The following is a 17,669-nucleotide window of genomic DNA, read 5'->3' as shown; positions in this document are numbered from 1 at the left end:
GGATGGGGCATCCACAGCCTCTCTGGGCAATCTGTTCCAGTGCCTCACCACCCTCATAGTGAAGAACTTCTTCCTTACATCTAATCTAAATCTACCCTCTTTCAGTTGAAAGCCATTACCCCTTGTCCTATCATGACATGCCCTTGGAAAAAGTCCCTCTCCAGCTTTCCTGTAGGCCCTCTTTAGGTACTGGAAGGCTGCTATAAGGTCTGCATGGAGCCTTCTCTTCTCCAATCTGAACAACCCCAACTTTCTTACCCTGTCTTCATAGGGGAGGTGCTCCAGCCCTCTGATCATCTTTGTGGCCCTCCTCTGCACTCGCTCCAACGGGTCCATGTCCTTCTTGCGTTGGGGGTCCCAGAGCTGAATGCAGTACTCCAGGGGGGTCTCATGAGAGCACAGGGGGAGAGTCACCTCCCTTGACCTGCTGGTCACGCTTCTTTTGAGGCGGCCCAGGATATGGTTGGCTTTCTGGGCTGTGAGTGCGTGTTGTCAGGTCATGTTGAGCTTCTTGTCAACCAACACCCCCAAGTCCCTCTCCTCAGGGCTGCTCCCAATCCACTCATTGCCCAGCCTGTATTTGTGCTTGGGATTGCCCCGACCCATGTGCAGGACCTTGCACTTGGCCTTGATGAACTTCATGAAGTTTTCACAGGCCCACCTCTCAAGCCTGTCAGGGTCCCTCTGGATGGCATCCCTTCTCTCCAGTGTGTCGACCGCACCACACAGCTTGGTGTCTGCGGCAAATTTTGAGGGTACACTCGATCCTGCTGTCCGTGTCGCCGACAAAGATGTTAAACAGTGCCAGCCGCAATACCAACCGCTGAGGAACTCCACTCATCACTGGTCTCCACTTGTCTCCAGTGTAATTCTGGTCTCCAGTGTAATTCTATTGCTTTGCAGTATTATGGTTTTACAGTCCACTTCTGTCCCTACTGCCAGTCCTCTGCCTGAAGTTATGCTGCTTATTGTCTAAATCAAACATAGAAGGTTCAAAATGACAGTGAACTGAACCAGAAGTAATAGTTACTTGTGATACATGCCTGTTTCTAAAATATAACGCCATAACAAGCAATATTTTTTTACTGCTTTCATATGTTGTTTGGATTTTGTGTGTACTTTAAAAATACAGCTGTGTGATGTTTTTCACTCTGCTTCTCCTCATACTTCACATTTTAAGAAGAAAAAAACAAATACAGGAAGATGTGTAGAATGGATGAGGAGAGGAAGGGGTGGGGACTGCCTATAAAAGAAGTAGAAGAAACCTAACAAAGAACCTTGTAACAAATCCAGCTTGACTGAAATCTAGTGGAAAGATTTCTATTCATTTCAGTTGGGTTAACTAAGGCCTCCCAAGGAGGAAAGGAAAAGCCCTGGAGTGCATGGGTTATGGTTTTGCTTCTGTGTTGGTTTCTAGTAACATCTGAAAACACAGTGATGTACAGACACCGATGAAGCACACTTACGGAGATGCTTTGTGAAGGAAGGGCTGGAGGGAAACGTACCTCTCACTAGACTGGCTTACATAATTGAACAAACCAGACGAAGACTGAGTCTTTTCAGATGTGATAAGGGGACACAGATCCCAATTACTTTTCCATTTTTTTTCTTCAACTGTTTCAGCTTTATCTAATAAAAGAGCTTCCTTTTCTGTATGGATTTTAGGTAAAACTATGTATCTAAACTAAAAAAGCTATAATAGTACAAATTCTTACAAGATACATTTCTGGTCAAAACAGTCAAGGAGCCAACCCGTATCCTCGTCAGCAGTGCTAATTCACTTTTAAAAGCTGGAAACAAAAAGAGATGGAAATCTCATAATAATTAAAGTGGTGTGAAGGATTAGCGTTTGTCCCTTGAATTTTTTAGCTTTAAGTAAGGACTGAATTGATACTTTGGAGTCGTAGTTTGTTTTAATATTTAAAGCAGTGGCAGGAAATCTTGAACTATGCTACATTAATGAATTCTTAAGCTGAAATTGCTTCATAGCAGAAGGGGTCATAGACCAAAAAATGAATCAAAAGAAAAAAGCAAACATAAGCCTTTATTATTAGTACACAGGCAATTAAAATTTCAAATGACTTCATACTTTGAGTAGGCTTTGGAGGTTCCTCTCTCTCTCTCTCCCCCTCTTTACTCCCCCCAGCCCCAGTATTGGTAGCAAGTTTCCAGTAATCTGCACTGTTTGTTGTCAGCCTAGTAGTAAAAGAAATTATCCTTTGGAAGAGAAACAGGAAATGTAAATTAAAAAACATTTTTACACGTTGTCAGTAGTCTTCAAGAGAATTCTGTTGTAAAACTGTTGAAGCTTGTGGGCTGTATTGGTAGTGTTCGTTACGTCATTGCTCTGGGTGGTTTTAGCGGTTGTAGTTTTGATAGCTATATAATTATCCCCAAATTTTAGTATATATAATTATATATTATTATTCCCAGATTCTTACACAGGGGTGTGCATGCAAGCATAGTAAAGATATGCTAACCTGCTGTACTGTTGACAAGGTTGTGTAAGTGCAACGATATAGGTTTATACACAGATATGTATGAAGAGGGTATTTTATATATTTTAATATAAGTAAATAAATGTATATTTTTGTGTTTATATTTCTGCATACTTTTATGTAAAAAATTACATCTTTTATGTCACTGCTGTCACATAGAATGATCTAATTTGTTCCTGTGAAGCCCATGAAGTGGGTCATCATACAACATAATTATTGAATTGTTGTTTTACCTTGGGTATGTGTATGCATCTTCTGTGTACACAGAGGTACCAAATTAGAGCTGAGAGAGAGTGAAAAGAGGGCTTTGAATATTCCTTTATGTTTTCTTTTGTAATATTGTACTGGGGGCTCAATGGTTGAGCGAGAAGTAAAAGAGGGAAAGTATAGATAATACATTGTTCAATAACACCTGAACAATTCTTCTCATGGAAATGTGAGTTTGAAAAATAAGAAATGGGAAGATTGTTTGTTTGTTTACATTTCCCGTAAAGGAACCTTATGTTTGTTCTGATGAATAAAAAAGGAATAAAACTGTCTAAATGTTGATCCAGAAGGATGACCACAGAGAACACAAAACTGTGTGGCTGTATGGTTGGGGGTTAGACAGATGACAGATATTAGGAAATAATTTTCTTCTTCTATTTTTTCCTCCTGTGTTTTTTGCATGTCCTGATATTTTTCACTTTGTTCTGCTACCAGGTCCCTGACAAATTTTGTGTTTGAGATCAGATTTTACAAAATGCAGGGGCTCTGAGCAACTGGCAGATCTAGTCCTCAGAAGTATTGACTTTGGAGTATCTTTCCCACCTCTTTCTGGTGAGGGTGAAATGTGTAGCGTGTATGTCCTTTCTTCTTTGCCACAACTTTATTGTCTTTCCCTGTGTACAGCCTTCCCCCTCACGGAGTGCCCTTCACAAGACTGACAGCATGCTGCAGTCATCACTCTCTCTTCTGCTGACAGAGGGATGAAAGTCTTCTGTCTCTGCAGATTCCCAGGGAGCAGCTGAAGCCAATGAAAAAAGACTTTTTGGGTTCAGTCCTGCACTACTAAGTCTGGCAGAAATCCCAGTGAAGCTACTGGGAGTTTTGATTAAGAACAGAATTAAGGTTTAGGACCACTGTTTGTATTTAAATATAGGTTTTTGGGTTTTGCTACCTAAACGCTGTAGCACTGAACTCGTCTATAAGAACTGGGGAAACTGAAAGATAGAGGCTAGAAGATGTTCCTGTTACTCAGCTTGAAACAGTCAAAAAGTAAGCTTCATGTAACTGGTGAAAAGCATATTGAACTTTAAAGTTTTAATGATTTTGACAGTGAAGTGTGGCATGGCAAATATATATCAAAGAAAATGTTTAATTTAAAACTATTGTTCAATTTAAAATGAATTAAAGGTGAAGGTTTAAAATTTAGCTTTGATCTACTTTAAATTTTCAGCTGTCTCCATCTTCAAAAGCATTAGCTATGTAATGTCTTAAAAGCTATAGTTACTCCAATAAAACTATATGGAAGAGAGTCATTCAGGTATTATCCGGGCTAGAGTTTGCTGAAGCCAATCAAGAGCACATTGCACCCAGGCTTGCAAAATACTGGAGTGCCAAAAGTAAGCTGGTTTATTCCACCTCGGAGTAATAGCTGAGTGTATGAGAAACAGCAGTAAGTTGTTTCTTTATTGAGAGAAGAGATGAATCCTCTGAATTAGCTTCTGCCCTATATTTTGATTGTTAAAAGATACCCAGCTTTATAGTGTCCCACTGAAAACATTGTATAAGTCAAAGAGATAAATCTCTAAAGCTCTTTTGTTTTGCTGAACAAAACCCAGAGGTCTGAAGAAGAGGAAACTATGCTTCTGCCTCTCCACAGACAGAACTCTAGTAAATAGTAACTGGCTGGGTTTTTAGTTTACTATCAACTCAAACAAAGTATCAGGATAGTCTAGACAGTCATCTGGGGAAATGTTTCTTGCAGGCTAAATGTGATCTTTTTTTCTAAAAGCAATGAGTGAAACAGTTATTTTTCCTACATTAACCATTAACAACATTGCATTCAGCTGCATGGCCATGGTTTTTTATAGGGTTTCTGATCTGCTGGGGCTTTTAGTGTGTTTTTCTTAATTTACGCAGGCATTGGTTATGAAATATTTTCCCTCCTCTTTTTGTGAGTATGGATGCATTCTGAAGGCCTTCCTAAAGTGGCTGCTGGGAAGAATACAGTGAATGGGCAAGACTCCACAGCTGCAGTCATTCACTTTTACCTAACTTTGGCAGAGGCTCCATTGTCTGTTACGGCACCTAGCTGTTCTGACTCTGGGCTGTGGCCAGCTGGGGACTAACATGTACACATCATCTCCTTTTATGTCTTCCTTCTTATTTTTGACCTCACGAAGTAGTACGCAGGTTGCCAGAGGGCTGAAAAAACATCAGACCACTTCTCCAGTTTAAGTCACATTTAGCTGCTTTTAAGTTTTGCAGCTCTAGAAAACTGTACACTTGACCTTTAAATTGTCCTGACTGCTCTTTGCACTTGGCTCACTGAAATATATCCCAACATATTTCAGAGAGATCAGAGTTTCTGAGAGTTTCTGAGAATAATTAAGTATTCACTGTGGACCTGTTCTGCAAACCCTTCTCCATGTGGGGAGTCTTAACTTGTATAAAATGCCTCACTTTCATTAGTGGGATTGGTTTCTGGCATGAGTAATGACACTGAACTCCAAAGCAGGGGGGTGGGAGTGGGGTGGAGGAGTCTACACTGTGCTCTTTACACTATTATTCAATACTCCTAAAGGTTTATCACAACTGCAGACCTGAATCTTTAAATTTCCTCTTTGCTGACAAGGGATTCTGTTCCTTTGAGTTTGAACTGAATAGCACTGATTTCCTAGGGCCGGGAAGCAAAAACCTGTGGAAGGTGTAATTGAAGTTTTGATATTATGGTCCAGAAAAGTAGTGTATTTTCTTTGCAGGCATATAGCAAGGTATTGACTTCTTAATTGTTGGGATATGGAGGAATTAAAGAATATAATGTGCCTTTGTGTGGCTTTCCAGAGTCCAAGTTTTATTTAATGAGTAATATCTTTGTCTTTTCATCACATGGATAAATCTTGTCCTGTCAATGAAATCTGAATACAAGGTTTTGTGCAGAGTTTGGAGTTTCAACAGAGATAAGGAGAATACTTTCTGTCATTGAAAATGAAACATCCAGCTGTCAGGCTGTAACAGACAACCTTTCTGCACTCCCCTCTTCCACCTACAAAGCTTTGTTGGTAGTACAGCATGCTCTCCTAGTGATGATATAAGTGGCCTTGGCTTCACTCTGGTCTTATGGTATTTGGTGGACTTAGGTCTTAGCCTTGACTGTATGGTGGAGAGAAAAATCTCTGGCTTCCATTAAGGTTTTGAGGTTTGGGACTTGGGGCTTTGGGGACAGGTATTATTTGTTGTGTTGTATTTCTGAAGGAGCCTTGTTGTGGACCAGAATGGCAGGGTGCTGGGAATTCCTTTAACTCAAAGGAGAAACCTAGGAGGAGAGAGCAGTAGGCGGCATGATACACAGAGTTACTTCCCTGCTTTGAATTTCGTAGACATCTCAGCAAAGCAAGGATGTAAGAAGCCAATATTGGGATAGTAGGTACGAACAGCTGAATCTTGCAAAAATTATTCTTGTGATTTCTTATCTCTATGTACACTTTGCACAGGGGTAATTCAGCCTGTAACTTCTTGTAATAACTGATGATTAATATTTTGTTGTGTGTCAGTTTGCGTGTTGAGTATTTGCTCATAGAGGTATTTCATTAGAGTCCAGTATCCAAACTCGGATGCAAACTTTATATAGTAGCAGGGCTTGTGGAAGTATAAGGAAACATACATGCTTACAAGAAGCTCCAGGCAAATCAAAATTGGAGACCTTGCTGGAACCAAGATTCAGGTATCTTATTTCTCAGCTTTTATTCTACACTTGAAATTTTGTAGCAGTCATTGTATGATAGTGCAGTTGCACATGGCAACAGTTTCCTCCAAGAAGTTTGTAAGTATAGGAAAATACTTTGCTTCTGAAAGCCACTAAATTCCATAAATGGCAAAAGCAAAGTACTTCCATGTTTCTAGCTTTCTCTGCTTTTTCTGTGTGTATATTTTTCAAGATGTTTTGTGTCTTAAAATATTAGAAGCATTTTCTTCAGTGTTCAGATTTGATAACAGAAAATTGCATTTTATTTCAGAAATATTGTTGATTATCTGGTACTTTGCCATCTTTTCCCATGTGCTTAGAATGTGTGTAAGAATGAGTTATTTTTAATTAAAAAAAAAAGAGTTTTAAGATCTGCAGATAATACTCTACTAATACTTTATCTGCTTAAGCCTGACATCATATCAATTATATTAAACTGGGTGTGCAAACCCTGGAATGTTGTTTTTGGAAAAGAGCTGCTTTTGCTGTTCCAGCAAGACGAAAATGAGAATGTGCTTAGAATGGACATGACAGCAGTCCTGGTGGAAACTGGAATTTTGCTAAAAGCTACAAAGCCCACATAGACTGCTGCGTTAAACATCCTTTTTTTTCTTTCATTTAGAGCTGCCCTCCACTCCCTTTTTAATTGCCATGTGTATATTAAGTTGCCTAATCAATCGCAGAGGTTTGTGTGATGGAAAGTACTGCATCGCAGGAGCTGGTCAGGAATGGTCATGTGGGACCAGTAGAACAGTAGTACCTGAAAATGGAAGCTGTCAGCTGTATAAAAATGTTGAAGCTTTTTCAACTAAACTGCCTTTCTTCACTATTACATATCAAAATAAATTTTATAAAAATCATTGCTTCAGACAATGACTAAAGAACCTTCTGGGGATGTATCTCAGCTTTGAGTTACCCACAATTTAAAATGTTTAAAAGACTTTGGTGTTCATTGTTTACGTTAATCATAAACTTAATTGTATTAAATGTTTAATTAAGGACTTGACACACGAGTTTTCTTTAAAAAAAAAAAAAGTTGGGAAGGAGGCTCAGACTTTACAATACAGGCTTTGGTTTATGTGAACTTCTCAGTCTAAATAGCTGTACTGCCCATAGACTATTTTTTCCAAGAGAAATTAGCAGCTTTGCCAAGTCTCTCTCATTTTCCAAGAGACTAACTCTCATTTTCAGCCAACAATCTTTTTTCTGTAACTTGTTGGATGTCACCTTTGAAAGAAATGCTTTTTATTTATATCAAGCCTGAATCAGTATAATTCATCTAACTTCTCGTTACCTTCGAAACCTCCCTGATGGTGAACCCTCAGTGTTGGCAGCTAAGCATCACTGCAAAAAGAACAATTTTCCCTATAAGGATGATTAAAATATTGAAGGAGAAACAATTTTAGATAATCTTTAATAAAGCAAACATATGTACCTTTGTAATGTTTAATTATCTTTTTGCATACTGTGACTTACGATCTGCAGATATTGGGAGTTGAACAAGAAGAGTTATATTTGCATAAGCATACATTTCAGATTGGTGGTCTAAACTCAAGTACAAGTATGAGTATTAACAGCCCTTTCATACTCAGATGAAAAGGTAATCAAGGAAAGCCCTGACCTCCCATTTTTTGGAAATACAAGGTCTGGGCAACACTGTCATTTATGCAGAATCAGTGGGAGAATGGGGTACGTCTTGCTCTTCCAAGCCTGCTGATATTCTGGCAGGAGTCACACATTGTGGGATTTCCCATTGCAGGAAGATGGAGCTCAATTATACTTTTAATTATTGAAACATTTAGATTTCACATTGCAAAGGGGAAAATTCAGATAGAGTTTCTTTGAAAAATCTCATCAGTCATCAAGGAGCAGGTGCTGCAACAAGCAGCAAAAATAAGTTTCACGTTTCTGGAGACCTCTGAATGTTACTGGAAATTATGGGGAAATTTGCCACAGCATCCTATCAGGGGTGTAATAAAGACAGTTGCTTCTCCAGCATGTTTCCTGTTGGAGCATCTTCTAGCAAGGTGAATTTAACTTGAGATCTTTGCCAATATAGACTTAATGTCTCCACTCTGAAGGTTCCCTGGCACAGAGTGCAGTCTCTTGGACTTTGACCCACTGTGCTAATTTTTCTTTTGGAAGGGAATAAAGTTCCTGGTAACCCTAAGAGCAGGTACTGCTTTCCAGCATTCAGGTCCCATATATTAGGTTATTTATCTAATAATACTGATCTATGAAATGGATTTTTGAGGTATCATTAATAATAATAAGCGGTTTACTATACTTGAGCCTGCAAGTGAGGTGGTAGAAGTTGAAATGACTTATCTTCTCGTCCTTTTATTACTATTTGCTAAATTGTAGTTATGGGAGAGAGGTTCTGTAAAAAGTCCTTCTGAAAGGCAAATTTGCTTTGTAAGGAAGTGAAACAGATTGATCAAGTATGAGGTTTTGTTCTCCTTTACTCACTCCTCGTGTGATTCATACTGATCAACATGCTTAATATTTTCAGTATTTTAGTAATAGATGCATCAATATTCCAAATAGCTTATAGTTAAAAATATTTACTTCCAGACACATTGCTTCCTTGTTTAGTTACGGTTCTCTGGAGTTTTGTTTAAATTAAAATCATAGAATCGTTTAAGTTGGAAAAGACCTTTAAGATCATCGAGTCCACCCATCAACCATGCCCGCTAAACCATGTCCTGAAGTGCCTTGTCTACATGCTTTTTGAATACCTCCAGGGATGGTGACTCAACCACTTCCCTGGGCAGCCTGTTACAATGCCTGACAACCCTTTCAGTAAAGAAGTTTTTCCTAATATCCAATCTAAACCTCCCCTGGCACAACTTGAGGCCATTTCCTCTTGTCCTATCTCCAGCCACCTGACAGAAGAGACCAGCACCCACCTCACTACAACCTCCTTTCAGGTAGTTGTAGAGAGCAATAAGGTCTCCCCTCAGCCTCCTCGTCTCCAGGCTAAACAGCCCCAGCTCCCTCAGCCGTTCCTCATAAGACTTGTGCTCCAGGCCCCTCACCAGCTTTGTTGCCCTTCTCTGGACACGCTCCAGCACCTCAATGTCTTTCCTGTAGTGAGGGGCCCAAAACTGAACACAGTACTCGAGGTGCGGCCTCACCAGTGCCCAGTACAGGGGAACGATCACCTCCCTGCTCCTGCTGGCCACACTATTTCTGATGCAGGCCAGGATGCCGCTGGCCTTCTTGGCCACCTGGGCACACTGCTGGCTTATGTTCAGCTGGCTGTCGATGAACACCCCCAGGTCTTTTTCCACGGGGCAGCTTTCCAGCCACTCTTCCCCAAGCCTGCAGCGTTTCATGGGGTTGTTGTGACCGAAGTGCAGGACCCGGCACTTGGCCTTGTTGAACCTCGTACAGTTGGCCTCAGCCCATCGATCCAGCCTGTCCAGATCCCTCTGTGGAGCCTTCCTACCCTCAAGCAGATCAACACTCCTTCCCAACTTGGTGTCATCCGCCAAGTTACTGAGGGTGCACTCAATCCCTTCGTCCAGATCATTGATAAAGATATTAAAGAGAATTGGCCCCAATACTGAGCCCTGGGGAACACCACTTGTGACCAGCTGCCAGCTGGATTTAACTCCATTCACCACAACCCTCTGGGCTCGTCCATCCAGCCAGTTTTTTACCCAGCGAAGAGTACACTTGTGTAAGCCATGAGCCGCCAGCTTCTCAAGGAGTATGCTGTGAGAGACACTGTCAAAGGCCTTGCTGATGTCCAGGTAGACAACATCCACAGCCTTCCCCTCATCCACTAGGCAGGTCACCTGGTCATAGAAGGAGATCAGGTTGGTCAAGCAGGACCTGCTTTTCATTAACCCGTGCTGGCTGGGCGTGATCCCCTGGTTGTCCTGCATACACCATGTGAGCACACTTAAGATGAACCGCTCCGTAATCTTCCCCGGTACTGAGGTTAAATGATGGAACAGACTTCACAGTTCCTTCCTGCTAATCTTTCTAGCACTCACAGACATGAAATAGAGGATTTGTGGTAATACACTGCTCCAGCACTGCAGTCTATGTCCTTTTACCCTTCCAGAGCTTTTGCATAGGCTTTATGTAGGTGCAGGAGTACTGTTAGGCTTTACACAGAAACAGTTTTTTGGTACTGGGAGACTTCAGTTAAAATGTCAGTCTGTGCTTTCCCACAAAAAGAAAGTTAACATTTTCATATTCTTCCAGATAACTTGCAATGAACCTTCCAACATGCCTGGTGCCTTTTTACTTTTCTTTTTCTTTATGTCTTGCTTTTTCTCTTTTTAGTTACCTGAGAAGAGGTAAAATTTTCATGGGCAGGAGTAGTTAGTTAACACAGTGTGAAACTGTGGAGGCTAAGACTGTGACAAAATTCAGATAGGAACTGGATCTTTACATGTGTACCAAAATATGTTAATGTTTTGTCCTGAATGACAACAAATGGTAGTTGGGATGTTAAACATGGTGTTTCAGGTTTTGAGCTAGTGGGTGTTAGGCACCAGGAGGAAACTTAATGTGGCAGGCAGATTATCCCATGTCTAAATACAGCAAGCTTTTTACACTTTCATCTGAATCATCTGGTTTTGGCCAGAGGTACAAGAAGAAGAACAAAATACATGGATATTGGACCATACCCAACACTAGAATTCTGATGTTTCTAATCCTTGTGGCAGGCTTCCTGTCAAATAGCCTTTTTAAAATTACAGGTAGAATTAGAATAGACTTATAATTTTTTAGAAAGGAGTTAATGAAAAGATCCCAAGAACCATGGTAGTTGGATAGTCCCATTTGTGACTACAGAATACACACTTCTATGAAAGAATAGAAATGCTGTAGTATAGTTAAATTTAGAAGTCCAGTACGCTATTTCCAGGGTTTTTTCATGTTGATGCCAAGAAAAAAGTACTTCTTATTGAATTTAATTATATTAACAAGTTGGGTTGTTGATAAAGGTTGTCATTCCTCAAGCCGTGGTGCACATTGAATATAATTTGCTGAGGTTAAAAAAATGCAAAACACGTATGTGCTGAAAATCGCTTTCTTTCACCAAAGCAGTTACCCTTTCTAAGCAACAAATGATGTATAACATATGTTCTAGCATATTCTTTCTGGCAACATTATTCTGACAGCAGTGCTGTGAAAGGAGCAAATGGAGAAACACCTAACAGTAAGACAAGAAAACCAGTATAGGAAAGAGGATGGATTCATAAACTGGGGGTTTTTAAGGTCAGATGAACCATTATAATAATATAGTCTGACTGACTGTATAAAACGTCATAGAATCTCACATGGTAATTTCTGAATCAAATCCACAGCTTCATTTGAAACTACAAAGTATCTTCAGAATGGCATCTAGTTTTAGTATGTTTGCTTCCTGTAAGTAAAAATATACTATGTGACTAGAGTACTTCATGTAAATAGCTGCACTTTACTATTAGCCCAGACATGCATGCCTGCACTTTATATTGTAAAACCTTACGTTTTCCTCTTAGCATATGAGACCAGCCGCTACTCACTCTGTACCTTTGGACTTCATTTTGGATAAACCGAATGGATAAAGATTTTTAAAAAGGCTACATTTGTTACAGATAATATTTTTAATTACAATACTATTTTAAACTATTCATATTACTGTAAAGCATGTTTCTGAAAGCTTAAATTATTCTTGTGACTCTTTGCATAATTTTTGCGGTTTTCTAGCATCCTGTTTGAAATGCAGTTGCCATAGGTGTGCAAAGAACCACGCTTGGCAGGTGCAGATAGCAGGTTACTTCCTGTTGCTATCTGGAAATGGTCCGCTGCTAGGTTTGTGCTTCTGTAGCCCAAGGTTATATAAGCCACACATTCTGTTAGGAGCTCAGGATCTGTTGCTTCTATGTCATTATTCTGAAGTATCATTCAGGATCTCAGCATTTTGGCTTGAATTTAGTTTTATCTGTAAATCTGCCTGAAGGTTTAATAGTAGTTTCATTTGTTCTTCTACTGTTTAAGTTGCAGTATTCAGAGTTTTAGATGCCCTCCTGCAGATTTACACTGATGGAAGTTGCTTGGTTATAGAACCTGAACACTATGATTTATGCATTCTCTGTTTATTAAGGCACAGGTAGGCACATATATATTGCTTATATGTTCCTTACTTAATAGGATATATTAAGCAATGGGTGTATTGGTATCACTCCTTGTATCTAACTAACTCATTCATATTCTCTTGCACAAACACTCTCTGTTCCTTACTTAATAGGATATATGTTCCTTACTTAATAGGATATATTAAGCAATGGGTGTATTGGTATCACTCCTTGTATCTAACTAACTCATTCATATTCTCTTGCACAAACACTCTCTGTAGTCTGCTTATATTCTCTAATCTTTCTTTCAAACACACCTTCCAAAGTGAACTTTTCATTACTAGGGTTGACAGACTATATGCATAATCATCTTGTGTCTTACGGGAAGGTAATAGAACTCAAATATAATTCCCAACTCAAGTTTAAGTTGCGGGTTTAATCTCGTCTGATTGAATTCCAAACTTCTTAACATGGAAGATCTTTGGCCAGACTATTCCTATGGATCACCAACCATTAAACCGAAAAATATATAATTTGTACTTCTACTGTAATTGCTCCGTGTTATCCAAAGACTGGTCCTACAAAAAAGTGTACCTTGGAGAACAGATGCTATAAAAATTCAATACTGTCCAGCAGAACTACTTATTTTCTGAATAGGAATTCCAAACTGAGCTGGGATGTCAAGATTATCAGTCAAGGTGAATGCAGGCTTTGGGAATTTTAGAGATGCATAATAAATGATTATTTGATTTCATTATAGGGGGGCATTTCCCCCCAAAGAACTGCACTCTGTTTGAGTGCATGGGGTAAGGAATGCTTGACCAGCCATCATGCTTAAGTTCTGCAGAGGAATTGCACATTGAGTGGCCCTCCAGGAACAGATCCATGCCTACCTGGGCTGATGCAGAATACAACTTCAGAAGTAGGACAGGATTTGGTATTTCCATACAGATCTGTGTGGATGCAGAGATCATGTTCCCTTGCGCTACTGGAAATCTTAGTTTCTTCTGATAGTGATTATATTTTATAATGGGACTCTCAGTGTTGCTAGTGGCTTGTAAATGGTCTTTTCAGGTTTACCCACACACATCCTTTTGCCTTTTTCAGCTTCATGTTTTTGAAGACTCTCATTCATGAGGAGTCTAAAATCAATCTTGATTTTCAGGAAAGACTCAATCTTTGTTGATCTGACTGCAGTCATCACTTGGGCAAAAATTCTACAATGTGCAGCTTACAGTCAATCAGCTCTCAATACCCAAAGTAGACCACAGACTTTCCCAGGATCTGCCTATTATTTGTACTTCAGTCATTAGTGAGAAAATGAAATGAGTGGACTCTTTTTAATCATTTATTATATTAGTGGTGTCTATAACTTAGTTGACATTAGAATGGGAGTCTGCTCATTGAGCAGCAGTAAAAGCTTTTTCGTGCATATGAAGCTCATTACTTTTGCTATGTGACATAGAGAATGCTTTTACAGATTATATTAGGCAATAAATTATAATACAGCTATTTGCTAAAGAGTGCAATACTGTTTTCCAAGAATGAAACAATGTCATTGAATTCAATAGCCAAAATCCCATTTGTTTTCACGGGTGTCAGGAATTAATTCCATTTCTTTCAGTTCTTAAATTCTGAGCAGTTCTGGTTTTGTTCTGATAGCAGGCTGACCACTGCTGATGATTTGCAAGTTAAAGGCAGTCTGTCACGTATTCCCCTCAATCTTTGTGACACCTGAGTAAACTTTATATGAAAGAAGTATGCAGTCATAATCTATGATGGAGTCTTTTTCTTACCCTTACCCCTTAACTAAAATCCAGACCAGATTACAGTGAGTTACTGGAATTTAAATCTTTGATGGTCGGAGTTTTTGTTTCAAATATTTATCATTCTCATATGAGGCTATAGCTTGATGAGATCAGTCTTCTGCTATCAGTCACCAGGGTCTGTATTTTACGTTAAAAATTCAGCTCTCTGCAATTTGGCAAGGGCCTTGGGCATAATTAAACTGAGACCACTGTAAAGCTGCTTGTCTTCCAGTATGTTGTATGAAAGATCACTGAAACCTTTTTCTGATGGACAGGATTTTCTTTTTATAATGTACGTATTTTACTAAAAGTACTGTCTTTGTGGTTTGATGGACACAGTGGAAGCTCAAAGGTGTAACTCTGAAGATTATTTTCTAATGAAAATCAAGAAAGATTAAAATTCAGAGTCCTTACCAAGTATTTGACATCTTTTAATCTGCTTTTATTGTTAGGCATTTTTGTTGTGGATACTTATGTGCTTGCTTAACTTTATTTAAAGTGAACAGCCCAGCTGAAATTAACTGCCAATGTGTATAAATAACTGCATGCAAAAGTCTTTCCCAGACTGATAGCTGAATGAACCTTATCAAAGATCGGGAGCAGAACATGTATTTCTATTTGAGGTAGCTTATACTTTTAAGAGCCTTGTGTCTTAGTGCAAAGAAAACTTAATATAAGGTCTCACTGGGAGACCATTTTCTCCCTTTCCAAACATGTCAAAGCTCTTATTTTGGTTCTTCAGGGTGGAAGTACCGAATTCTAGAAGGCATTGATTGTCCCATTTGTAGCTTGGTTGTGAGACCAATTGCACACTAATGAAAGTGTGCGGAAGGCAGCGATTGACCCACGCATCGGTGTTGGAGTCTGTTTTCAGTAGGAAGAAAACAAGAATAGGACAGGATAGCAGGGAGAGCAGCCATAACCCCACTGTTATGCCTTCTTTCACATGACTGAGTCTGAGTGGAAGCTTTGGATTTTCTTCCTTTTTTTTCCCCCTCTTAAATTTTCCATAAGGATATGAAATCTGGCTTAGAGCAACCATCTGTTTCTCATTTGTTCCAGGAGAATTTCAGTTAATTGTTGTTCCCAGTTCGTGTTGTGTTATAAGGTCAAAAAATGTTTCTCTTTATACAGGTTGAACCTTAATGAGAAGTATTTACAGGAATTTGACTAGGACTATATTTTCATATAGTTTGTATGCTATATTCAGTGTACTCAATACAGCTTGAATAGGTTGTATTATCTCATGTTATCCCTCTGAAAATAGATGGTGGTTTACCAATTAGTCCTCTGTAGGTAGCACTATTTTGCACTAAGAATTCCAGCAGGAATGTTGATTCTGTGATGGTTGCTGGCATGGACCTTGATCAATGTGGAGTGAACAAATGTGTGGCTCCTGTGGTCTGTAGCTCTCTCCCATGAATCGCCATGAAGTAACTTAGGAACAAGAAAACCAGTTCCCAGTTGTTGGTTGCTTAATCTGGTCTGCTCTTTTGCTTGCTTGCTTGTTTGTTTGTAAAACTCTTTCACTTATTATGGATTTTACTGGGTACATTGTCAATGCACAGATCAGGTTTGGGTCCAGCTGCCTTTCATAACTTGTATCTATCAGAAAGAAATAAATTGAAAGATAAGAGAACCTTGTGAAAATCATTACCTTCACTGGAAGGTGTCATGCTACTTCTGCATGCAGTAACATAACTGAAATTTCCAGGTCCTCATGGAATTTTCTTAACATACTTATCTACTGAACTATAAAGTGATTTCTTCTATAGTTACTAGTACAGTGTCTTGTGTAATACAGTGATCTTTCCTTTTTTCCAGATTACAGAACAGGCCCGTGTTTCACACAAGTCAACAACCAGATGTGTCAGGGCCAGCTAACTGGAATTGTTTGCACAAAAACTCTCTGTTGTGCAACCATTGGGCGTGCATGGGGTCACCCCTGTGAAATGTGCCCTGCTCAGCCTCAGCCATGCCGTCGTGGCTTCATTCCTAATATTCGCACTGGAGCATGTCAAGGTAAGTCTTCTGGTTTAAATTGTGCATGACTGTTGTGTTGCTGATAGGCATCTTGAAAACCTTGCAGTCCACTTAAAACAAAATCACTGTTTTTCTTGTGTGTTCTGTGTCTTACTTTTGGTAAAATTTGGATATGCTTTGCTGCTTCCAGGTTTTAGCTATTGTGCATATAGAACAAAACTCAAGTGCCTGGAGAAAATGAATGCCCATCAAGAAGCCATAAATACAGAGCATGAAAAGGTCTGAATGTCTGTTGAGCACAGCTGTCAGATACTGCAGTAGAGTGCCAATCAGGCAACTGGCTTGTGTTGCTGCAGCCCTTAACTAATACGTACTTCATTCATTCTACTGAAAAATTGACTATTTCTTGCTACTGAGTTGTTTGCTTTCTGAAGTGGTTGGGGGTTATTATATAGACCTTTTTTTTTAATTCTCATCATTTAGATGCAGCACGTAGTGAACCTTCTGGATGCTCTGTTTGGATTATTTGTACAGGGCTAGAAATAATGCATGAGTAAGGAAGGACTGCAGTCTTCTGTGTTTAGATTCATAAAATGTTTGAGAAATGGCAAAGGCTTCTTGCCTTATCCAGTATCTCTTTCCACAATGGTAAGAGGCTTGCTGCTCCTCCTTTCTGTTGTTACTGCAATCCATCTATCCTGAAAGACAGGTATGTGTTCTTCTGTAGCTACTTGGCTAAATTTTAGAACAAACTGCATAAAGAATGCAATAACAGAGGATACTAGAACTCCCGAAGGAGAATGTACTACTTTTCTGTTACAGGCTGGCACACATGGTCAGTTTGCAGGCTGTGCTGTCTTAGAACCTTCCCAAGAAGCAATGGAAACCAAGTAGGTGCTGGGGTCAGACCCTACGCCACTACCTACCCCTTGAAGGAATAAGGTTCAGAGTGCGAGGTACAACAGTGTGTTGTTGCATTGATGTGCACACTCCACCTCGTTTGAGCAAGAGGGCATCTAGTGCCAGTCTATTTTGTAGTATCATCTTGGCAGTGGCTTTCAACTGTGTGTTGACCAACATGAAGGATGTTCTGGCGCTGTTGGCCAGACATCCCAGTTGGACAACAGTATCTTCAATGATAATGTTAGTCTTAATGTCCCTATCTGGAATCAACCGGTCAGCCACTGATCTCATCATAGATTTCAGCCATTGACCCATACTCATTTCTTCCCAAGTAGGTGTTTCTTGCTTTACCCAATAGTTATGCCTAGTTAAGGGGTGCAACATATGGGGCATCCATTCTTAGGGCAAAACAGAAGGGTACCTAGGGTGTAGGCAGCTGGCTGATAGG

The 17,669-nt window shown here is 39.6% G+C and overlaps 1 protein-coding gene across 1 annotated transcript in view; it reads left to right on the top strand.

Annotated features, from left to right (window-relative positions):
• The window catches only part of FBN2 (fibrillin 2), a 176,611-nt gene that overhangs the window by 24,515 nt on the left and 134,427 nt on the right, over positions 1–17,669 (top strand). Inside the window, exon 6 of the mRNA XM_052778267.1 lies at positions 16,160–16,357. Within this exon, the coding sequence (XP_052634227.1) occupies positions 16,160–16,357 (198 nt within the window). The remainder of the gene's footprint in view (positions 1–16,159; positions 16,358–17,669) is intronic.

Source organism: Harpia harpyja, chromosome Z (genome assembly GCF_026419915.1).
Source record: "Harpia harpyja isolate bHarHar1 chromosome Z, bHarHar1 primary haplotype, whole genome shotgun sequence".
NCBI classification, from domain to species: domain Eukaryota; kingdom Metazoa; phylum Chordata; class Aves; order Accipitriformes; family Accipitridae; genus Harpia; species Harpia harpyja.
This window is presented reverse-complemented; position numbering and strand designations above follow the sequence as displayed.